Source organism: Uranotaenia lowii, chromosome 1 (genome assembly GCF_029784155.1).
Source record: "Uranotaenia lowii strain MFRU-FL chromosome 1, ASM2978415v1, whole genome shotgun sequence".
Taxonomy (NCBI): domain Eukaryota; kingdom Metazoa; phylum Arthropoda; class Insecta; order Diptera; family Culicidae; genus Uranotaenia; species Uranotaenia lowii.
In genome coordinates this window covers 7,790,525-7,814,647 of record NC_073691.1, presented here as the reverse complement: position 1 = coordinate 7,814,647, position 24,123 = coordinate 7,790,525, and the positions used below count along the sequence as shown (strand labels likewise).

General features: G+C 42.8%; 3 protein-coding genes across 3 annotated transcripts in view; 2 read left to right on the top strand and 1 right to left on the bottom strand.

Annotated features, from left to right (window-relative positions):
- Nucleotides 1-58: 58 nt before the first annotated feature.
- LOC129738660 (putative lipoyltransferase 2, mitochondrial) lies at nucleotides 59-852 on the top strand. Its single transcript, XM_055729908.1, has one exon. The coding sequence runs from the start codon at nucleotides 59-61 to the stop codon at nucleotides 743-745; it is 687 nt and encodes a 228-aa protein (XP_055585883.1). The 3' UTR covers nucleotides 746-852.
- LOC129747699 (ectopic P granules protein 5 homolog) overlaps nucleotides 753-24,123 on the bottom strand; it is a 176,372-nt gene continuing 153,001 nt past the window's right edge. Inside the window, 14 exon segments of the mRNA XM_055742021.1 lie at nucleotides 753-1,479; nucleotides 1,547-1,945; nucleotides 2,013-3,069; nucleotides 3,134-3,956; nucleotides 4,021-5,520; nucleotides 5,596-6,427; nucleotides 6,495-6,796; nucleotides 6,853-8,221; nucleotides 8,309-9,087; nucleotides 9,168-9,413; nucleotides 15,176-15,583; nucleotides 15,718-16,524; nucleotides 16,590-18,485; nucleotides 22,563-23,571. Coding sequence (XP_055597996.1) covers nucleotides 966-1,479; nucleotides 1,547-1,945; nucleotides 2,013-3,069; nucleotides 3,134-3,956; nucleotides 4,021-5,520; nucleotides 5,596-6,427; nucleotides 6,495-6,796; nucleotides 6,853-8,221; nucleotides 8,309-9,087; nucleotides 9,168-9,413; nucleotides 15,176-15,583; nucleotides 15,718-16,524; nucleotides 16,590-18,485; nucleotides 22,563-23,408 — 11,778 coding nt within the window. The 5' untranslated portion in view covers nucleotides 23,409-23,571 and the 3' untranslated portion in view covers nucleotides 753-965.
- Nucleotides 9,930-13,589, top strand: LOC129738658 (zinc finger protein 845-like). The gene is made up of 2 exons (XM_055729906.1): nucleotides 9,930-10,192; nucleotides 10,980-13,589. The coding sequence occupies exons 1-2, from the start codon at nucleotides 10,170-10,172 to the stop codon at nucleotides 13,519-13,521; spliced, it is 2,565 nt and encodes an 854-aa protein (XP_055585881.1). The 5' UTR covers nucleotides 9,930-10,169; the 3' UTR covers nucleotides 13,522-13,589.

Below are 24,123 nucleotides of genomic sequence, written 5' to 3'. Positions count from 1 at the left end.
TTTATTTTCACCTTAGATTACCAGTTAAGTTTGGAGAAGAACCATTTATAACATAGAAATGAGTCGTCTGGTGCATATTCTGAGAACCGGAAAACTAAACTACCAAAAAGCGTTGAAGCTCCAGAAATCCGTATCTGAAATGGTCCACAATGGGTCGGTGGCCAACGTTCTCATTTTGACTGAACATGACCCAGTCTATACCGTGGGTATTCGTACCAAAACTTACGACCCGGAGGAAGAACAGCGTCTGAAGGCTTTGGGTGCCGAATTCTATAGAACGAATCGAGGTGGATTGATAACGTTCCACGGCCCAGGACAGTTGGTTGCATACCCGGTGATGAATCTTAAAAATTTTCAACCCAGCGTTCGCTGGTACGTTTGTCACATCGAGAAGACTGTCATCGAGCTGTGTCGACGCTACGGAATCCAGGCAGCTACAACCCAGGACACGGGCGTTTGGGTACAGGATAGAAAGATTTGTGCCATCGGAATCCACGCTAGCAGGTATGTAACAACGCATGGGCTGGCTTTAAACTGCAATACGGATTTGGGTTGGTTCGAGCACATTGTTCCATGCGGAATTGAGGGTAAGGGTGTTACTTCACTGAGTAGGGAGTTGAAAAAGAATGTTAAGATCGACTGTGTTACCCCCAGATTTTTGGAAAGCTTCAGGTATACGCTTGAATGTGACTTAGAAGAAGTGAGTAAAGAAAATAGAAATAAGTTTTTAAGTCTTGTCGATTGAGAGTTCGAATAGATTAACAGATAAAGTTTGATTTTCTCTGCTAGATCAGTAAGCCGTTTATAAGATTGTATATTGCAATAAACCTTCCGGATACATTTCAATTATTAAACAAAGTATTAACGCATTTTTGTAAACATAGAGAAATTCCTTTTTTTTGCAAATTATCACTGTTTTAGAAGCAACTTACTTCGTCGTTCAACTAAATTCTTATACACTAGTTTTATGCTTTCCAAACTTCCTCCACCGACTGGAAAAAGTGGTCATCGCAAAACAGTCTCAATATCTTGCACACGTTTTCTACAACGTGTGTCACCATGGCGGTATTATCGATCAAATTTATGGCGGCACGAATTTTGATGTGTAGATCCGTGTACTTTTTGTTTATCTGTGTCTGCTTGAGATCTGCCATCGCTTGTACATATTCCTGGCACCGGGTGTTGGTGTCGATTGAAAGTGGTCCTTCCGTAGCTTCCACCGTTTCTCCAAACAGAAGAAAAATTGTACAAGACAAACACTTGGCCAAGATTTTCCGTCTGTTACTGATGCCGTCCTTCCGTATTCCCATGGCACCGAGCAAACCTTCACCCCAGCCTTCGGAATCTCTCGAAAGGCTCTGCAGATAGCGAGCTAACGTCAGGAGATGATTTTCAACGTTAGATGATGTCTTCATGATTTCTATCCCTACAATCGTCATCAATCCCCACAACAGAATAAGCTTAGTTTCCTCTGTTTCGCTGCAATCGAGAGAAAGAACGACCGTGAGTTAACCTTAGTAAAATAATAGATAGTCCGAAAAATCACCTGACTTTCAAATTCTCGATCATTCGAAACAACCTTTGTATTGTCAAGATCTTTTCTCCGCTGTCGGCTGCGTCATACAATTTTTGCAGCGTTACCAGATGAATCACTAGGAAGCATTTGGTTTTCAACAATCTTTCTTCGTCAAACGATTTAATTACACGGGAACCAATTCTATTCAACAAACGGAACCAGGAGGCTTCGAGTACAGGGAGCCCATCATCCATTGTCCGATCGCGCATAGTTTTGCCAAAGTAATGGCTAGAGAGTGCCTCCAGCAGAAGATACTGGTTCAACGTGAAACTTTTGCACAAACTTGTAGCGTCCAGGATCGACGGTATTATCAAGCTATCGGCAGTGCGACAGTTTTCGGCCCACAGTATGATGGCTTCTACAAATAATCTAAAATAAAAGGAACATTTCCAAAAATAATTTTTTTAGGCTTAAAAAATCAACAAACAAACCATACCTGCACGTGTTCTCTCCTTGCGATTGTAGCGAAACGATAACTTCTGCCAGCAAATTTTTCGCTTCGAATTCACGATCCTTGGTGGTGCGGATTTGCAACAGAACCGTTTCGATTGTATTCAATAGCCCAAGCACAGCGTTATGGAATGCCTGCATTCCCTGTTTTGTTCCCAGCAACTTCTGATACTTGGCACCGCACGAGTTCAAAAGGCGCACAGTCGTGCGGACGTAGAGGATGCGTTTAGTTTGGATTTGCGACTGCAGAGCCGTCGATTCAATTGGATTGCCGACGTTGAATTTCATTGACGTCGCTACCTGTAGCAAATCCAACACGGCACTGTCCACCGCTTCGCCTTCCGATGGCATTTTCAGAACCACTGAAGGTTCCGCAGAAAGAACGAACCAGTCCAGGACTGCCTCAACACCCTGATATTCAAGAAGGTGCCAGGGATAGTTGCAAGCTTCCTGTAGCAGTGTAACAATTCGAAGACCTTCTCTTGCATTTGGTTCGTAAGAGATTTTGGTGAAAATCATCAAAAGGGCCGATAACATCTGGTAGCGAAGTTGGTAATCCCACAGTTGAATGTTCTGCTGCAACCAGGGCGTCCATGATATACGTATAAAGATATGACCTGTAAAAAGATGTCCCTCTGGAAGGAATTGCTGTAAAATGCGGCTGAAACATTGGATATGAACCGGTGCAGGTCTAAAGCGATCCCACGGTAGATTCATCAGGTTAGTGTGAATAGGCACGGCTACGTATCGGGGGAGCGAAGGGTTGGCAAAGTTTGTCTCGTACCAGTAGAAAACGTGACCGAGAATCGCACTACTCGAGGGAAACATGTCCAGCACATACTGCAGACAGTGCTCGAAAACTTTGACCATCCGGAAGGCAGTGTCAGCGTGTAATTCGCTCCAGGGTGACAGAATCGAGCTATCGCCGGCCACTTGTTGAATCCAGTTTGCAACCTGCTGTTGTCCTTTCATGTTCTGAGGATAGTACGGAATCAACCAGGGTGAAAACATGTCACACATTGCTGGCCACAGCCAATTGATTACTGAAAGCGTTAAATGTAGGTAATTTGGAAAGGAAATATAAATACAAGAAAAAGAGATACTTACGGTCGTCGGCCAATACCCCAGGATAAGTATGTACCGCAGCTACTACGGCTGCATGACCCATTGTTCCCAAAAGAAGCGACAATACTTCGCAGTATTCGCTGTGTTTCGGGTACAGTCCGTGTAATCCGTGAGAAAGTCGTTCCTGTTGGAAGTGTTGGGTCAGAAGCACCGTGGTGTCTATGATATCTTTGTACGAGAGAATAGTCTGTTTGGTGGCAAAGCTCCGGAACTCTTCTTTGATTGCAACCAATCCCAGCCCTAGGCCCAGCGGTTGGCACCCCACTCTTCGTCGCATAGAGTTGATCAGCTCTAGCACGATAACGGGTTTGATTTTTTTCTTCGAGCAGGCGGTGAGACTCATTTGTAAAATATCGCCATAGTGTTCAGGAAAATCGTATTCGAATAGGTGCATTAGATGGCGTTGTAGTAACTGTAAAAAAAGTCGAAATTTGTTTTAAAAGTTCAACCCTATCAGGATCGTGTCCAGGTCACTTACATCTTGGATCATGACGGCATTCTGTTGATTCCAGCCTTCCAAGCCTTGCATGATCATACCGGCCAGCTGATTGACATCATTCAGCTTCGGTCGGTAGCAATTCATCCAACCGACGGTATCAAACTTGGATAACAGCACAAACAGCACGTGAGTGTCACATTTCTTGATATGCGATTCGATGATAAAGTTGTACAACCGCAGGTAATGCTGAGGGTTGCATTTCACCGGTACCAGCAGCTCCGTAATAAGGTTGACTAGATCGTTTCGTTTAAGGGCAATATTCAGCAAATTGATTCCTTCCTCGTTCATGTTCTCCTGCATGATAAACTGTCGAATGCAAAACGCGCTCAGTACAATATCATAAAACACAAAACAAACAAATTATACAAACCCCTAAATTGCTGATTCCTTGCGAGCAAGCTTCCTTCGTTAGCGGACACAGCTGATTATAATCGTTCATTTTGTTGACGAACTCGTAGAACAGCGAAATGCCGATTTTGTTCAACTTTTCGCTGGCGTTCGTATCGCCACTTAGTTTATACTCGCGATATCTCTCGACCAGTTGTCGAACAAACGCATCAACTTTAACTGCGGCCATTATTACGCGTTCGGGTATTTTCATTTCTCGGAGCATAACGCTTTCGTGCGATGCTCGATTGTCAGCCAGCAAACCGCTAACGTTTTTGTCCAACCGCGCTGACTTGTATTTGATGGTGATTTTCTTTCCTCTAGTGCAGGAAGCCGAGCAGGTTACATCTCTGTATATGCACTTTTCATCGTTGACATAGAGCTTTCTTATCAGCTCGATATACCTGGTGTCCAGCAGCAAATGCTCGTTGTACATTACATTGAATTCTTTCTTCGCGTAGCTATCAAGAACCGAAAAATCTGACTTAAGAACTGAAATCCAAGAGCTGGAAGATTTTCGGGTAAATTCGATTTGATTTATGTGCGGGCAAGGCTTGAAAACAGCCGGTGGCGGTACAGGATTATCATAGGCAGCGTCTAACCTTTTGAGAATAGACTGTTTGGGATCGCTCATATCCTGAATAGTTTGGCTGGAGTTTATCACTCTGGTTGGTGAACTTAACGTCGGTACATTGGTAATCTTGTACCTGAAACATAATTTCAACCAACTATTAGCGTGATCACGGTGATCGCTACGAATTCCACGAAGATCGACGTATTCAATCCAGTGATCTCGATTTCCACGAAAAACACCTGCAAGTCGATGGCAATCGAATTGTGGCGGCAGGTCTATTGTAGTTGAGGACATTCGATTGAGTTGGGTATCTTCCAACCAAAGTTGCAAGGTTTTAAATAGTCGCACGCAATGGTTGTAGTACGAAAGTTGGCGTTCATCGTTCTCACTTATTGAGGCAGCATTGTAGTAGCATTCCGCTTCGTAAAGTTGCTTTTTAATGCGTTTCATCAGGGGAACGTCTTGTTCGTAGAAGCGATCAGAAATTCCGTACACGGTAACGAACCGCTCTTCGTCCTGGCCAAGTGGTATGCGCGAAAGGTACACCGTAAAAAACAGTTGACATACGATGGGATACATGTAGTTTTTAATGGAACAGCTACTGACTAGGTTCGCCAATTTATATAAAGCCAAACAGTTAGTTGGAAACGAGGGATATCCGAGGATGGAGGTCGATTTCTTGATGGCCGAGTCGAGCGACGCCCGGGTTGAGTTGTTCAGACCCAAAGTTCGCAGAATTTCGTGCCAGATGCGTGTTTGAATTTCAACAATTTCGAACTCCAGCTCCAAGGTAAATATCGAGAGAAAAGCTGTGTTTGGGGATGGCGTTGTAAACATATCGTACTGGGTTGCAGCAATAAATCGGTTGAACAATCCCGATGATTTGTTGGATTTGATCTCGTCGAAACGCTGAAAAAAAGATTTTTAAATTATACTTGGACATTTTGTTTTTATAAAATAATAAACAAGAAAAATTATCCTTACTGTGTAGTACGGTCGAAAAAACTCCTTCAGCGAATGCCATGCATCTGGAAACTGATAGGCGACTCCAAACATGGCATCCAGTATAGCCAGAACGGCCCCGTCTTTTGTCCAATTGGGTAACTCAGTCAAACAGAGCAACCAAACGTTGATTAACAGCGTCGGAGAACTCAAACCATACCGTACATAGTTGGTAATTTGCGACATGATCATACACCTGATCATTTCTGTCACAGGAGTAGTCGATTCCAAGGGGAATTGATCCTTCGTCACGCGAGCGTAGTTCCGATCGGAGGCGATCAATGTCTGCAAAATGGCTTTGAATGCATCACATCGACTGAGGCTGTCGGGACATTCCAGAAATAGCGGCGTTATGAGTTGCAAACATCGAATCACAACCGAGTATCGATGATCGTTCAGCAACAGCCGAATTTGGTCCATTCCTTTGTGACAGATCTGCGGTACCGAATGACCCCAAGTGCTGATCAATATAGCTAAATATACAGCCAAAGGCCGGTTCTCTGTCACACCTTGGTAGATCTGTTGAGCCCGTTCCAATTCAAGAATATGTCTTAAAATAAGCGCTGGATTTTTCATCATTTCGGTGATTATGAAAGAGCTTTGATCCATTGAATGAAGCCGCAATAATCCTACCATATTCCAGCACCACGTAAGAAATTGTTCCCGAGTAGTTTTGTTTTTGACGAGACTACCGACAGATGCAGCGATTCCCTGCGAGGTTCCCAATGTTTCCGGAACATGTTTGTTGTAAACTTCCATCACAAGACAGGCTATCCGGACATGAATATCGTGCGTGAGAAAGAGTTCATTATTCCTGTAAATGTTGCATTGAGGTCAAGATATAATTCAGTTTTTACTAGAATAAAAATAAAGATTCTTACTCGTTAAAGTTATAATTCAGATGAATTAAGATCACTCTGGCCGTTGAATTGGGAAGTGCGTCGAAACTGTGATTCATGATCCAGTTAGCAAGAAGTTCGAAATCATCCCACGTGGGATGCCACCTGTCCAGTGGTAACGATTTGAAGATGTACATTGTCGAATGATCTGCGGAAGCTACTTCCTGCTTTAGCGTTTTAAGTATGTTTGAAATCAACGGCGGATATTTGCTCACAATATTGTAGAGCAAATCTTTCACGGTTTTGTAGCAAAAGTCTTTGGTATATTCGTTGAGGTAACCAATCTGGAAATACGCAAGGGGTTATTTTTTCTTTTGCCGGGTTTAAATTCAAAACTTACGTCAAACAAATCCAGGACGACAGTTTCAATAAACTGCATATCTATCGATTCTCTTGACAGTGCCATGTTGGAAAAAACCTGCAACAAATAGTACAAATCTTCCGAAGGCATTTCTAGTAAGCCGTTTCTAAATTTTTTCCGACTTTCCTCACCAATGCAGAGTAGGTGAAAATCACGATTTGTTTCCGCTATTAAGTGATCACTAAATTCGTCCAAATGAAGACAATAGTACAACTTCCAGATAGCTTCAATACTGAGCATCTCGAATGGAAGGCCCGTTAAAAATTGCCACGTACCAATCTTCCTGGATTGATAAATGAACTGTGAAGCTCGAATCACAAACAGATCAAGTTCCATGGCTACACGAGCTTTCTGGGCTGGATCCACATAGGTCAGGGTTTCTTGTTTACGATCTAGGTACAGCCGTTGAAGGTCACTTATGTAGAATACGGTATGTTTGATCAACCGAGCCAACCTTTTAGCAAACTGTCGATACCGATCTGCTTGATAGGTAATCAAACCTTTTCCTAGCAGTTCGACAAATACGTTTCCGAATGCGATTGTTCTTAGTAGACAGCTCGAGTTGATAGTTTCACTTTTCAATTGTAGATTACCATCTAAACGAAACTCCACTTGAGCGATAGTCTGAAACACATTTGCAAACGGGACCTGGTTGATTAATGCCACCAGGTCATCTTCTTTGAGTTCGGAAATCGTGTCTGAACTCGAGCAATCTTCTCCATCGCTATCCACTATGGCCCACATTTCTTCCTGGACTACATCGATCGAACGATTCATGTCCACTTTAAGCTTCTCCAGAAATTCATTACGTTTTGCGATCGGCAGTAGAATAAATGCCATCACCACCATAATGTGTTGAAACTCTGAACATCCCCAGGACATGTTCTCCTGGATGGGTAGCTGAAGGAGCGGGATGGCCCAGTTTGCTATCCCGTTCGGACATCTCAGTATATGGAACAAAATGAAAAGGTGATCGTGCACGGTAGCAATTCTCAGTTGTGTGGCAACAAGCTGCTTCGTCCAAGACTTGACATCTTTGAGAAACCGTTTATCAGTGATCCCTTTGCGGAGAAAGTCAAACAGTATCGATACACTGAGGCGTAGCTCTGCGATCGCTGCGCCGAGTTCGGCCGGATCGAATGATGGGTTGAGCGTGACTGGTGCATTGGGGAACAGGTTGGTAAAGTGAGGGTGTATATTGAGTGTTTCGTAGATGCGTTGTTCTATCTTGATTCTGGTGAGGTCAACCTCGTATGCATACTGACTGCACTGGAAACATGTTTGCTTCATCAAGAGATTCAGTGAATTTGTGAACTCAGACAGAGTGGTCTCCTGTAGGATGGCAACGCTGCAAAAAAAAAACGAAAGTAATCATTTGAACCCAGGCTCGTTCTGTTGGCAATCTAATCCATAAGATACTTTAAGTACAACTTACCTAGATCTGTAACTGGACTGCACCAATTTCTGGTCCGCACAGGTGCCTTGACCGATGTAGGTTTGTTCCTGCATGGTCCACAGTTCACTGGCCAAGGTTTTGGTTTTTCGCCGCATGGCTTCGTATTCCAGCATCGCGAGATTGTGCTGAGCACGCGCCTTGGCATATCGTTGCAGCAACTGGTACAGCGGATGGTTGTGCGAGTGTCCGCTGCTATCCAGTTCACGAGCGATGAACTCTTGCTCGAATGCATGTGCAAGCCGTAATTCATCGTCCACCCGATAAAACTGAGTCAACTGTTCCCGAGTGAATGGTTTCGGTTTTTCCAGATCGATCTTAGTACCTCCATCGAGAGTCGGTTCGGTTAGTTTCAAATTTTCTAAATTTGGATAAATTGATTGTTCGGGCAAATTAAAACAAATTTTAGCTGGTGAAACACGTATCGGAGAAACTTTCGGCGGTTCGTCGAAAAGAGGAGCCGAAGGTGCCACGGCCTCCACAGATTTTTCCTCCTCGTCAACCAAAACTTCCTCGGGGATGACAATATCGGATGTATGCTTTAAATTATTAAGATCAACAGAAATGACCTGATTTTTTTCTGGTTGATTCAAGTCTTCGCCGAGATTCGAAATACCGACGTTTGGTGCTTCTTCGGACGCTGAGGTGCTGGGGAAATCTATATCCACCGATGACAACGGTTCTACGAAACCATCTTCTATCTCAACAAGCTCGTCGGTGGGCACATCTGGTAAAATCAATGATTTCGATTTGGATTTTTTCTGTCGGAAATGAAAATACATAATGTAGAAGCCATTTAAATGCGCACTTACTCGTGCAAATCAGTTTAGTATCGTCTTACCTTTGTCCTTGTTCCTGTTCTATCGATTGTAGCCATTGCGCGGAAAAGGTTTTCCTTTCTAACCTTGGGGTAGCAAATCAAAGCAGTGAAATAACAAAATTGCGTCAGATTTGCTACAGAAAGATTCAATCTTTGTCCATTATATGTCGATGCGTTCAAGATATGTGAACCAAGCTTATCTTTCGAAAAGTGGATTTGGATTCGTTCCGTTTGTGATGATTCAACTCTTCCCGAGAGTGAATAACACTATCACTGTGCAAACATCTGCATCTATTAGCTGACCATGCAATTCTCGCCTGATTCGTTCAATGATTGTTTGTTTTTTCGCTGCTGCGCTGTATTCGTTAATTTGTTTGACGTGAGCATAGAAAAACATGGGCAAGATATTTACACCATCAATACCAACTTCTTTGTTGCCGAACAGGAAGCAGATATGCGAAAAAAGCTGTAAAATTTGCTGTTTCCAGCCACTGATCTCGAATATTTTTGAATCCTTTTCTTTGTTTACGACATTCGAAAACAACACTGTTCGCTGATGGAATCCTATTTTCGAGCAAAGCGTTCGACGAAAGAAACTCATATTTAAGTTCGGATCCATTTTTTCCCCAAAAAGTGTAATACAGGAATTTAAACTTCCTTCGCCTTAGTTGTTTCAAGCTAATATGTATTGCGATTTTCAACTCAGTATTTTTTTAAAGTTTTAATGTTCTACATGCGTATGAGTAATGTTCAGTTTTATTTAAGCAAATATGAATTTTGATTAATTTATTCTGTTCTTGTTGAGCACCCCTACTTGGGAATGTGATGATTTTTGTTCACACTGGCACCACTGATTATTGAGAAAAGTTTTGGATTTCGTTTTAGAGTGTAGCATTAAACAAACCCGAAAAAGGTCATCGATATCGCTGCGATAAAATTGATAACTTTAAAATTCAGATAATTGTAATTTGAAGATGAGTTGAAAGATTCTAGAACTTGTGATTATTGGGAAATTCTGCTCAAATGTCGAGAATCGTCTATAACAGGTAATTATGTTTTTCTATTGGCAGAAACTTCTTTTGAAAAGGGCACTTTCACTGATGATCGTACTGCAATGTTTTGATTTGGCCCATATTTGTAATGCTCGCATAGCATACAAAGGACATTTATTTCAATTATAAATTATTTTCAAAAGTTCAATTTTTTGTGGAAATTTAATGGAAAAAACTTAAATGTTTGTTAATTTACGATCCCCTTTTTTTATTTGAATGTGTAATGTCAAGCTTTGTAATGACCATTCACATGCACTTAATAACAAAAAGAAAAGTGAAGATACCATTTCAGAACATGTCCCAGGCTTTACTAAGATCCAATTTGTGATTTATTTACTAATACTTAGCCTATCAGTTACAATTAACTTTAAATCCAGGTTAAGAAATTCATAAACCCCAGGCCTAGACTTCATAAGCTCTTATGGGAAGTTTTAAAATTTATTTTACCATCATCCAACGGGTTCGACACAAACGTGAAGACGGATGGCCAGAAGGATGGATACCGTAGCTATCGAAACCACAGCTACAGGAGGCCACCATCGAACCCTAATGGAATACTGTTATCGAAGGATACCCCCTATAACCCCCTCCTCTACCTTGTTAAAATATTTCTAACTGTTGACTCGATGCGAATATTACGGCTCTCCTTCCCACTAACCTAGTGAAATTAATACACTCGGCACAAAAAAACTTGTAAAAGTAAAAGGCCTTTAATAAACTATAAATAAATTAAAAAAAAAATTATTATCACCTGTAATCCAAAGTTTGGCTTCTTTTGTAGCACGCTGCCGGTTGATGGGGCACCGGAGATGATTACCATCAAATGTGAACCACATTCGGACTACTCGCAAGCCACCGGTATCGATTCGTCGGAAAACCGTGCCCTAACCCAAATTAAGGAAGAGTACGAATCCGTGTTTGCCTGCAAGCTGTGCTACATGGCTTTTGATCAAACGGATGAGCTCACTATGCACATGACCGAATGTCATGCTCTCGATGGTCATGATAGGCCGGGTCCCAAACGCATTGCTGGAATTGAACAAATTAGCAGTAATTCGGGTGCTCTGGAATTAGAAAAAGTTGAATCCAGAACTGTCAGTCCTGACCAGCAAAAGAAGGTCAACTTTGCCCGGAGTAGTATCGACAAATCTATAGACCAAAGCATACCAACGTTGGACCATCCGAGCGAGGCAAGTTTCGTTTGCGAGCAGTGTGGTTTGGTTTTCGAAAGCCGGAAGCTCTTCGCTGACCACAGTTGCCGAACGCAAAAATTTGCCTGTGACCAATGTAACAACAAATACAACCAAAAGACCTCCCTGGAGGATCATTATGCGGCCAAACATGTCAAGAAACCTCGGTATGCGTGTGAATTTTGCGGGAAAGATTTCTTTCGCAAGCAGGATTATTGCACTCACCGCAAGTGTAAGCATGTGAAACTTTATGCCGAGCTCGTTGAACAGCATGGTGGTCATCAGGTGCCTGTAAATGAGCTTTACTCGATGGATGGATGTACGGTTAAACCGGGAAGCATCAAGGAGTCACAATGGTTCGGTAAAACGGATACGTCGGCAAAGGATTCCGGAACAGCGGAATATGAATGTGATGCATGCGGCAACAAATACGTCCAGAAAAGTAGCTTGGAAGATCATTACGCAACGCAGCACGTGAAAAGGCCTCGGTATGGGTGTGAGTTCTGTGGAAAACCTTTTTATCGGAAACAGGATTACTGCGCACATAGAAAACGAAAACACGCCAAGGAGTATGCCGAACTGGCAAAGAAAATTGGCAACCATCAGGTTCGCGTTAACGAACTGTACTCGATGGATGGCTGTACGGTAATTGAGATAAGCGAGCTGAGCGAACAAAAGATTAAAAAGAAGAACCGTACCGTACAGTGCCAGCTTTGTAGTCAGAAATTCAGCGGTAAGATCAACCGAGACGTCCATATGCGGATAGCTCATCCAGAAAATAAAACCTACTCGTGTGAGCAATGTGAAAAACAATTCGAACGGAAAGACGTCCTAGAAGATCACTTTATCGTGTTCCACGTGGAAAAACCACGGTTTGAATGCGAATTCTGTGGGAAGCAGTTTTATCGTACCAACGAATACAGTACCCATCGAACCAAACTGCACCCAAAAGAATACGCCGAGTTGGTCCGGTTGCATGAAGGACGGATGGTTCCTTTAAATCATCTGTACACGATCAACGGATGCGTAGTGACGTTCATCGACAAGCCAAAACCGTTGTATTCAGGTTTCGGTACAGCAGATGCAAATCTGCCAAGTCCGTCAAATGAAACTGAGAAAAACGTGATCCACAATTCAGACGTGCCTCCTTGTGAAATTTGTGGATTAATTTCTCTCAACCAGGAGAGTCATGTAAAGCATCTAGAAGGGCATCGAAACGATTTCCTGTGCGAGTTCTGCCAAAAACGGGTTTGCGGCAGCGTAAAAGTTTGGCACAAGCGGTGGCACGAACAGATGCAGTCTCGCAAGCCGACCGATCACAGCAAGTTTTGTCAGATTTGCGGTAAAAAGTTTGGACGAACCGAAGCGTTGGCCCTACACCAAGCGATGACGTATGGATTGTTTGATGAAACGTGGGCAAGCAACGAGAACTCCAACTGGCAGTTTCGATGTGATAAATGTCACTATCGTTTCCGGTACAAACAGATAGTAAAATTTCACAGGTGCGACGGCATCGATAAGACCATATTTGAATGCAAGATGTGCGAGGCAACGTTCGATCGGGCCGATCATCTATTGCAACACATTTCCGAGAAGCACGAAATGGATCCGGAAACGCAACAGAACAGCAAGTTCAATTGTGGTTGTGGGACTAGTTTCAGGTACAAAAAACGGTTCAATAATCATATGAAAAGCTGTATTGGCGTACCAAAAACTATTTCCGAGGATAAACCCCCCGAGAAGCCATTGACTTATATCGGCTATCAGATTCAGTGTACGATATGTTCGAGAAAGTTTCCGAATGAAGTCAAACTAAAAAAGCATCTTCGCACTGTGCACCGGACGGAAAAGAAATTCAACTGTGATAAATGTAACGATAAGTTTAGATTGAAAACCGATCTGGAGTGTCATTATTCGATCAAACATCTGGTCAAACCCCGGTTCGAGTGTGAGTTTTGTGGAAAACAGTTCTACCGGGGTACGACGTACAGTAAACATCGCCAGACGGAGCATCCGACCGAGTACGCTGAACTTGCGACGAAGCATGGCAATCGACCAATTCCATTCAATGAACTGTACACTTTGAACGGATGTATTTTGTTGGAAAACGAAAGAACTATGATTTTAAGTTAGGCTTTGACGCTAGGGCTGTGGGTCAGGTGCCCCCGTTTTCTTATAAAGAATAAATCTGTAAATTATGAGTTGGTGTCATTCATAATCTAGAGAAATGGTCCCATATTCTTAAAGCCGATTAAACAAGTAAAAAAATGAACGATTTTCTTGTAGTTTTGAGAAACTTATACAAATGTTTCAAAGAAATGGTTCATCATTGAAAGAAGATCGTGTTACTCCACCTAAAACCTTTTTGCAAGTCTCAAGTCAATGGACGTCAATACAGGCAATCCTTCCAGTTTTTCAATAACATGGCAGAAAGTTGAACAGTTTGAAGCTCACGCTATCTTGAATTGAGAGCCAGATAACTTTGTGGGATCACGGTATCACGAAGGTCTTAGTTGGGAACATATCTTACTCACTATGGTGGGAAAACTGACAATATACATTTTGAAAATTGGCCCAAAACCAGATATATTTGAACAGATATACACCACTTAACGAGAAAACAGGAGACACGAATAGCGCTATCTGGCGACAGAAATGAAAGTATTACAATGTAATTTTTTTTCGGAGCTTTGATCAGAGATGTCAGGTGTCCTCATTTTTCAATTGATATTCGCAAAAAGTGTGGCGTAGCATATAAATATAAATATAAATTATATTCAATTATATCTGCCCAAAACACAGACCTGTGAAGCTCAAACGGACTTTATTTAGGAGTGCTTCCAAGCCCTCAAAGTTTCAGTTTGTTTTTTCTTTGGTTATTCCTTTGGTTATTTCTTAGGGTAAAAAATCTAAGCTGTATCGAAGATGCACGAGATGTTCCAGGTTTATTTCACTGATTCTTGAGATGTTTTCAGAAAGATTTTAAGCTTGTCTTGGGGTTACGTTGAATCTAGCTAAGCTTGTTTTGATAGCAACGTTGAAGGGAGGCTTTTTTAATAACCGGAATTGACTTTGCGAAGGACGCAAAAGAAAAAAGGCCTGCGGCCATCCATTTTAACAACCTGTTTCTTCCGATCACCGATGACAAAAAGTGTTTGAGACTTTCGTGCAGTAACTACCTTATATGGATGTTTCGGACTCACTTAAGCTGGGCAAAAGCTAGACTAAAAAAAGTAGAACGGAAACTTTATTTAACATTCGAATACAGTTTTCATTATGACATTGATGTGACGTGATGCTTCGCGTGATTGCAGTTTGTTAATGAACTTAGACACTAAATAACATGCCTGGAAGATGTGATGTTAGTTTGAAGTGAAGTAGATGAGGTGATAAAAGAAAAAAAAATCAAGATTTAGATTCTTCGGGAGTTATTCCGTTTCTATCATATTAAAATAGTAAATATTTCATTCGTACTAATAATGCGTTTATACATAAAATTGATTGTTATAGAATGCTAAAGAAAACATTATTTTAATTCATATTCACCTATATTTATCGTTATCTTTCTCTAAAATCAACTCTCCGTTTTTAACTCATTTCAAACCTTATCAGAACAGAACCTTCGAGTACTTCGTTTTCGTAGATTGAGCATTAAGTTTCCTAAATAAATTGTCCTCTAAAAACCACGTATTGTGTAATGATTTGCTGAAGTCGCGCAAGCTTTTCGATGACTAGATGGCCGCTTTCGTTGCTCGTTTGCCTTAGCGCGTTTTTTTTATTTCTTGACCGCCGTTGTCACTGCCCCGTAGCTTTTGCTGCTCTTGGCCTGTATGATCCGGGAGATGTAGGGCGTTCGAGTGTCGACGTAACCCAGGCTACTTTCCACGTCATCGTCTGCCACCTCCGGTTGTTGTTGCTGTTGAGTGTGGTACGGATAGCACCCGCCGTTGTTGAAATCCTGCTGGCCGCCGCCACCGCTGCCATTGGAATACTTACGCTCCAGGGTGCTTCCATGGTAACGGGACTGGCTGAGACGCCGAGCTTGCTGATGTTGTCCATTGGCGGCGCCACCGTTCCAGGATGGACGCTCCAGTGTGGAATCTTTCTTTCGGTACAATCCGTTGGGAGTTTTGGGTGGCGCTGCCTGCGGTATGATGTCCGGTTCGGGATCGATCCGCTTCGTGGGTTCACCGGTCTTGGAAAGATGAAAAAAGAGATTTTAACAGGTCTTTACAATTTGTTGAATCCGGTTCGAAGGACCACCCAATAGATAGGGAGGTTTGCTAGGTTTATACTCACTACCAAACATAAGTCATAAGCATCATTTACCTCCTCGTCGTTGTTACCATCGTACGGCGGGAGGTCGGATTCCTCCATTGAGAAAAGCCGCAGCTGGTGTCGAATGGAGGCCTTTTCGCGGGCCCGCTTCTTCTGAAACTCCTCCTCGACGCGGCGCATCGCTTCCAGCTCGCACAGCCGCATTGCCTCCTTGACCTCGGCCTCGCGCGACAGCTTTTCGGCCACCCGGCGCTTCTCGATCTGCCGGATCGTGCTCTGGAAGGTGAAGCGATGGTTCTTGCGGTGGGAAATTTTCACCGGAAAACTTTCGCCGCCTGTCGGACCCAACGTCGAAGTCGTGAGGTCTGGAATGGGGTCCTGCATGTTTTCCTTGTCGTCCCTGCGGTGATGGTCAGAATGCCGAGGTTTGCTGGCGGTGATCGAGGATGGGGTGGAGATTGTCGTCGTTTCTGGCACGGTATTATTGTTCTGGTCGTTTTTGCCGTTGCTTGTCGTGATGACCTTGGTGGCTTCCTTCGGCAGGTACATCATGTGCTTGCCACTGACCAGATAACCGATGGCTGCGTGCTTGCTGCTGGGATTGATAGCAAATTGTTCGTCCTTGTTGAGGCCGTTGCTGGTCGGAGTATCGGGTGGAGGGTTTTTCGGAAGTGGTGGACTGAGCTGGCGCTTCTCGTAAGCCGTATTGCTGATGGGTATCGTTGTTGAAGGAGGTTCTAGTCGTGATAGAAACCAGTTGTCTCCACTTTCCAGAGGGCTAATGTCCGCATCGCTAGTGAATGCATCCGATACGGATTTACGCAGCTTCTGGAGACTGTTGAACATATGCTTCTCGATCTGTGTTGGTTTGGAAAGGTGGGAGATAACTTAAGAAATGACCGTAACAAACAAAGATAACTTACCTTCTCTCCATTACCATTGCCGGTGTAGATCGAAAGATGATTCTCGCGTGGCAGGGACAGGCTGAACAGGTGTCCTTTGCTGGAGAAATCGTTTGGTCCACTGCTGAGGGGACTCTCTTCAATGAGCTGTCGGTTATCGCTACTTCCGGTGGTGTCATCATCGTCTTCCAGGTCCTGCTGCGGAGTCCACGGTGTGAGTCTTATGGCGTTAGCCGACCACGCATTATTGCCACTCGTATCGTCAACCGGTGAACTACTTTCGGGCGAATCACGTTCCTTGCTGGAATTCAGCAGCTGCGCTTCGCCAAGCTCGGGTAGACCGGCGTCCCCGGATATTCCGCTGTCTCCGCTTTTGTTATCTTGCAACCCAGGTATTGGTTCCCGATAAATTCGCTCGATACGATCCTCGGCGGCGTCTACAACTTCCAAACTGCGCATCATTGCTGCCTTCTTTTCGACGAAAGGGAACAGTTCAGTCGCATCCCGTCCGAAGTCATCTTCGGTGGTCAGCAACCTCCAAGCGGCTGCCGGACTGAAACGTGGTATTTCGAACTGTTTCCGAGGCAGCGTCGGTCTGAGCTTTAGCGAGATTTCCTGCCCCTCGGAGTCCAGCTCGACACCGTACGGTCGCACATCAACTTCAGACGAGGCAGCAGAATCCGAACCGCTCGCAAACTTTGTCCCATTCATTAGGCTGGCGGCAAAGCGATCGATCACGTCCAGCTGAGTTTTGTCCATCTCGGTATCTTCCATCGGCTCGTGATGATCGTTGCGCATTATGGCTAGCTGATGGCGATCGTCTCCGGAGCTGTCCTCTTCCTCGGAATCGTCTACGCGTGTTTCGATCATCTTTGCCTTTAGAAGCAGATTCGGTGAAATTCTGGAGTTGTCTTTCGGGGCAGTCGAATTTGGGTGGGCTGGTGGTGTCGACGAGGTCATCCCGAAGTAGAAACTCGTTTTTGGCAATGGCGGTGGCGGAGGTGGTGGACTCAGGGAGCTCAATTCCCTTTCCTTGTCCAGCTGTTGATGTGTATCGACCGATGTAATCAAGTTGCTAGCAGGAGCAGCTTCCACCTTGATACTTTGCTTGGTTTCCGATATTTTACGTTGGTTCGGAGTTGATTTCTGCTGGGGTTGAAGAAGATTCGGATTACTTCCACCGACGACGGACTTTTTCCTGGTAGCGAGATGTAACTCCTTTTGGAAGTCGGTCATCGGAGCAGTAGTGGAAATTTGCGAATGCTTCCGTTTATCTTCTTGTATTTTAGGTTTGAACTTCGGTTCCACCGAAGTTACTCGGCTCTGTTGAACTTGTTGTTGCTGTTGCTGCTGAATTTGCTGTTGTTGATCTTTCTCCAACAGGGATTTCACGATCGATTTTCGTCTGGAAATCGGTGGCGACATGGTCGGTTTGATTTCTGGCACCTGTGTAGCATTGTTCGATCCGCCGCCACGCAGGACTCGTTCGCGCTCTAGAATTCCAATGTCGAAGGTTTTTTCCCGACGGAAAAACGACGTTGGGTTTAGTCTGGATCGGGGCTTGTCTAAAGTTCCGGTGCTGAACTCGGGATCCTTACCACGGCTGCCGGGTTTGTTGTAGCCACCAAGTCCACTCGCGATCGGGGATAGGTGCATTTTGGCTCCCGCACCACCGTTGTTGGTCGCACCGTTTGTTGGGGGACCGTTTTTGGCCGAATATTTGACGTCGGATGCTTCGGGGAGTTTGGTGATGTTCAGGTTCTTCTTGGTTTCGGCACGCGTTTTAAAGAGGCGCAATTTTCGAGCCGGATTGCTGTTGCTGTCCGACGATGGCAGCGTAGAGGATGCATCCGAGTTGGTCTTGCGTAGTGGCGAGTAAGCTATGATGCGCTGCCTTTCGATGATTTCCTGCTCGCGCTGGAAGAGAAGAGAAATTATATAGTGCACTTGAAGCAGATGCAGTATATTTTTAACTTTTAAATGAAGGTGAATATCTGGAACATTTATTGCGAGCTTCTGCGCCTTCAGAAGCGAAACTAATTGGAACTAACGAAAATGAATCTAGAGTACGAAACAAATCCATCCATGAGCGATAGCCGATTGTATAGATCAACGCAACAAATCTGTTTGCGCTGTTATCTGCGATCATAGCAGTCTAAGTTTAGTCATAGTTACCGTAGTGCGTAGCTACGAATAAATATCCATTGCACAGGTTCATGTGGCCAGCAAAAGCTCTGGCTATCTAGAAGCCGAAGGACAAATTACAGCCTAGTGATGGGCGAAAAGTACGCAAGGGAAGCCTGGGAACTGGTTGGAAAATTTTCTGAGAACAGAATCGTATGTAGACTACCTGATTTCAACACATACAGTTTCCTGTAGATAAAGAAAGATTCGCTTCACTTATTTTGATTGAAATGACGAGATTCTGCATGATCCCATAATCAAAAATGGACAACAAGTGATCGGAAGACTGACTACACAACAGGGGTTGATACTAAGTGTGCACCAAGATGAGCGGTATTGCCTCTCTGGAGCCACAGCTCACATACCAGGAAAAAAATTTCAAACGGTGTGTTGTCGGCAGGAGGCATGCAAGTGTGGCTACAGCGAAGCAGTTGGAGACGTCAGCAGAGACGCGATAAAAAACTGAAGTAGTTATCGGTATAAGGTGAGGACATTAAAAGCTACCGACTTTATCAACCAGGGTCAAATCGAGGGGTCAACTTTAGACCATTCCCAACAGTCGACGTTTGGCAGGGTACTTTAGAGTGCAGTGTTGAGATTCGTCTCATCGTAGCAATCGATGAGATGAATGATGGTGTTGATTATGAGTAAACAATCAGTAATTGTAACCATGGAAAAGGTTTAGTAGGTAGAGTACTGTTCATAATTGTATAGAAATTGGAAGCACGCGCTCTGTCTATTTGACTTTGAACTTCTCTAACTTTTTACTCTGATGATCTTTTGATCAAATTTTCAGCATAAGATAGATCAACTATCACTCTATCATATTACAAAATTTGAGCTTTCTAAAAATTGTTTGGCCAGAGATACAGTAATTCTACGAAAATCGGCCTTTTTTTACTTTTACCATTCAAACTGCAATATCTAAGAAACTACTCAAAGCTTTGTATTGAAATTTTGCAGAGTGATTGTTGAAATATAAAGTTATTATGTTTGAAGTTTTGGAAAAGTTCTATAGATGAGATCAAAAGTAACGCGATTTACAATATTTCAGGCATGAAGCTAAACATGCGAATTTCAGAATTTTGGACGATTCATGAGAACAATATATTTTCCATCCACAAATCAGTCAAATAATGCCTGACAGAAGTTATAAAGAGAAGAAAAAAATCTATAGAAATAGCATTTTTAGGTTTCTGATTGAAATATTGTACATCGCGTGACTTTTGATCTCATCGATAGAACTTTTCAAAAACTTCAGACTGGTTAACATTATATTTCAACAATTACTCTGCAAAATTTCAATTAAAAACGTTGCGTGGTTTCTGAGATACTGCAGTTTGAATGGTGGTTCGGTTGGTTCTACGAATGCCGATTCGTGCATTTTAGTAGGTGTGAATGTCATGAAAAAAATGTCACAAATGTTCCTTTTTCGACTGTTCTGAAGTTCGTTGATCGCAAAAAATAAAATCGGTACCCGTCCACAACGCATGTATCAATTAGTTGCCTAATCTTTTGGAATTTAAAAGCGAAATAAAAAAAAAACCAAGTGATGATTAACGGCAATAATAATGTAAGTTAGTTTAGCTCTAATTTTAACTAGCGACCCCTCTAGCAAAAGGGTTTGACTTGTGACAAAAAACTATTGCGAGTTCGCTACTACAAGCTACTAGTGTTAGTACCGGCAGTAATTAGACGGTCATAAAATTTTTTTTTATGTCACACGAGGATGTTCAGATCCCGATCGGCCGATAAAATTACATCGAAGAACGTGGACGGATTTTGCATGAGAAGTTGTCATCGTGTCACTGCTCCGTTTGAGTTCAGTTAACGATTGGACAAAAAACCCATGTAGCCTTAAAAATGCTGATGAAGAAAGTTACGTAAAGGAAATTTACATGATGAATCTACATTTTTGAGGAACTCTTTCATCGCTATTTAAAACGACGCTCAACGTCCTTGGTTTTAAATCGTATGGAACCCATTTTTTTGCTTTTCAATCATTCATCTCAAAGCATGCAATCGCTTAGGGTATCGCATCGAGAAATTTCCCGCTAATGACGATGATTTGGCACAACGTCAGACGAAAATGACAGCTAAAAGTACATTGATATACATATGACATCAGTTGAGGCTGATAGTAATATTTAGTCTTTTCGAAATGGATTTTCATTTTTTCATGGACAGTAATTTTTTCAATGGATGTTTACCTTTTTTCAAAAGTTAATCCTTGAATCTTAAAAAATAAAGCTGATAGAATAATTATAGCTTAGTTCTTTTAGAAATGGGACAGTTACGAATGCGTGTATCTCAAAAACCTTTCGTTTGATCTACATACTTCCTATGAAGGAAATGAAGGTAATCTTATGATAATTCATGAAAAAATTTGAAAAAAAAATTATTTATTGTTTTTTGTTAGAATAAATTCTAGTTTTTTCTTGGTACCTCCCATCGGCCAGCGCACACTTTTTTCAGTCATGATATTGTTCAGTTTTTCAAACTCATACTTCGTCTAATCAGTATTTTAGGTAGCTACATTCTCCTCCTTCAATTTTTGCTACTTTTCGGATCAATACTTCTCTTTTAAACGAAACTGAGGGTAATTTAGTGGATACAGCTGTTTCGAAATTAACAAATTTGAATATTTTTGAGCGTTTTTAATGAAATTTTTGCTGGCAAAATCTTGCAATAACGAAGAAAAACCATCATGAGATTGAACTTAAAGTATAATCAGTTAGTATAGATCGTATGGTGCAAAGGATACATGAAAGATTACTCTTTTTAGGCTTTTAAAAACAGTGGAAACCATAGTTTTCGTTTTGAAAATTGTTGTTTTTTTTCCCACAGGAGCAGAATTTTTGCAGATCATTATATTTTATACAAAATAACCCGCAGATACATACTTTTCATAAGTTTTTTCGTTCACCAGAAATCATCTGTCTCATAGCCTCGGAATCGGCTATACAGCTTACTAGCTGTGGAATTAGCAAAAAATTGTTGTTTGAGGTTAGGTTCGAGTGACTCATTACCAGGCAACACTTTCAGCTTATCGGAGAAAAAAAAATGGAAATTTCAGAGATCTACCCTTAGTTTTTCGCTTATTGAAAATTAAAAAAGCTGGTATGAGACTTGACCTCCCTGATGACCCTTAGCCGAAGTTGTCGATCATATGCTTCACTCCAATGCTTGATTTGAACTTTGTGGACATTTTTGACAGTATTTGCATACTTTTCCACCACTCACACACAGTAATTTTTCGAATAATCAACGGTTTTGTCAGCTATCAGTTTGATAATGATGGATTTTGGAGGAAACTGTGCAAAATAATTTTTTCCTTTTTCTCTTACATCGTAAATATCTCGAAAACGCTTGGTTTTAAAATTTTGAAAAAAAAAGATCGGGTAGTACTTTTTACTGGCAACAAAATGCTGTAAAAATTTTGATTGTCTGATGATTAGTAAACGAGCTATTAGCAAAAGAAAGTGTCCCATTTCTAAAAGAACTAAGCTTTACATGTGCATTAGGTTTCAGTTCTCCCAAACTAGTCGGAATCGCTTTAAAATCTTTGGAACCTCGGAAAAAGGTACTAAAGATTGTACACCTGTAGATACAATTTTTCCGCATGTTTGAAGCCTACCTCTTTTCTGAACCTGAAACCAGACTCTGTAAGATTTCCACTTGTTTTTTTCCTTCTATGGTTTTATGGTGGGCTTTTTGTTCGTGGTTCTTTAGAACAAACAGGACTTATTCTGAATATACCCCGAACAAAGTTGATCTCTCAGGCTAAAATCTGCTCCTAAATCGACCTACCTTCTCGACAGCCGGTGGAACGGGAGCGGCCTTCTTCTTGTTTTTCCCTTTCATGATCTTCGATTGTACCGGCTTGGTGTTTCTATTCCCAGCTCCAGCTTGGCCACCGAATTCACCACCACCGTCCTGCATGTCGCCTCCGCTCGATGCCACCCGAAGATCCGGTTCGGAACCGAACCGTTTCTGGTTCAGCGTTCCTCCGCCATGATGATCGTAGCTTTGCTTCCGCTGCTGATTGGTCGCGTAACCACCGCGTGGTTGTGGACCATTCCCGGGGGATCTTCCCGAGAGTTCTTCCATTTCGCGCTGTTTCATCCCGGGGGTCATCATGTTGATTTGGGTGCGCGATCGCTGCATGGCCATCATCGGGGGCAACGAGTTTGGCACATGGCCATGCTCCTCCGATTCGTCGAAACTGTTTTGCTGTTGGTGTTGCTGATAAGTTGGCGACGAGATACTCTTCGATCTCTGGAGGTTGTTATTCTTGCTGATCGTGCCGCCCGAGTGTAGAATGTTCCCATTATTCGTCGGACGAAGCTTGGCCACTCGGCCGGGAATATCCGGCAGGACCTTCATCGGTGGCGGAAGACTCGGTCCGCTACTGGTAGATTCACGATGAATCATATCCAGATGGCCGTTGGAGAGGCGCCCTTCAAAGTCCCTACGATGTCCTCCGCCTCCGTTTCCGCCTCCACGAAGATCCCGCTGGTAGGACTCGAGCCAACTTGGGGGTGGTCCACCGGCACGTATCATCTCGTGGTACCGCTGATATTGATGGTGGTAGTTCGGATGATGGTACGCCTCCTCGTACCCGGGCAAACCGTTCATGCTACCCGAATTACCCATTTTCGCGCGGTTGTTGTGTTTCTGCGCGCTAAAAGGTCACGTGTCTATTCCGGGAAAACCCCGGCCAAGAAGGGTTCGGCTTACTGGCTGCTGATTTGGCCCGATTGACTGTGGGAATGAGTTTACCCAAAGAAGCCGCTGCAGCTCGAGTGGCTCATTTTGTCTGTAAATCGAGAGAAAAAGGAAAGAGAACGGATAAGTGCACTTGCTTTTACACTTGGTAGGTAGGATAGCAAAACCGACCGCCTGCGCGGATGGAAACGATGGCGTGAAAGCAATCAAATCATACTCAGGGCCTGTGGAATGTGGAAATTGGCATGGTTTTAATGAAAGAATTGAACCTCATTTATTCACAATGCATCGATTGCGATTGCTAATGGCATCTGCATATGCTGGAAATCTGGAACTGAGAGCTGGTCCGTTTTGAACTACAAATCAAGTGCCCTTCATGATTAGTGAGTGCTCTTTACACTTTCATCAGGATAGATCTATGGATTTGCCAATATCCAGATGAAACTAATTTACACTTGATAGGAAGATTTGCAGAATCGGTTGAAGTAAAAAAAGGCTACTGCATTTCCAACTAGTCGTACCTAGTAGGCGTTGATTAGTTGATTAGACACGTGTTTGTTTTGCTCGCGAAATTTTCAGATAATACCTCCATTTTAGTTCATTACAACGGAACTTTTCATTTGAAGCTGCAAAAATTAAATTT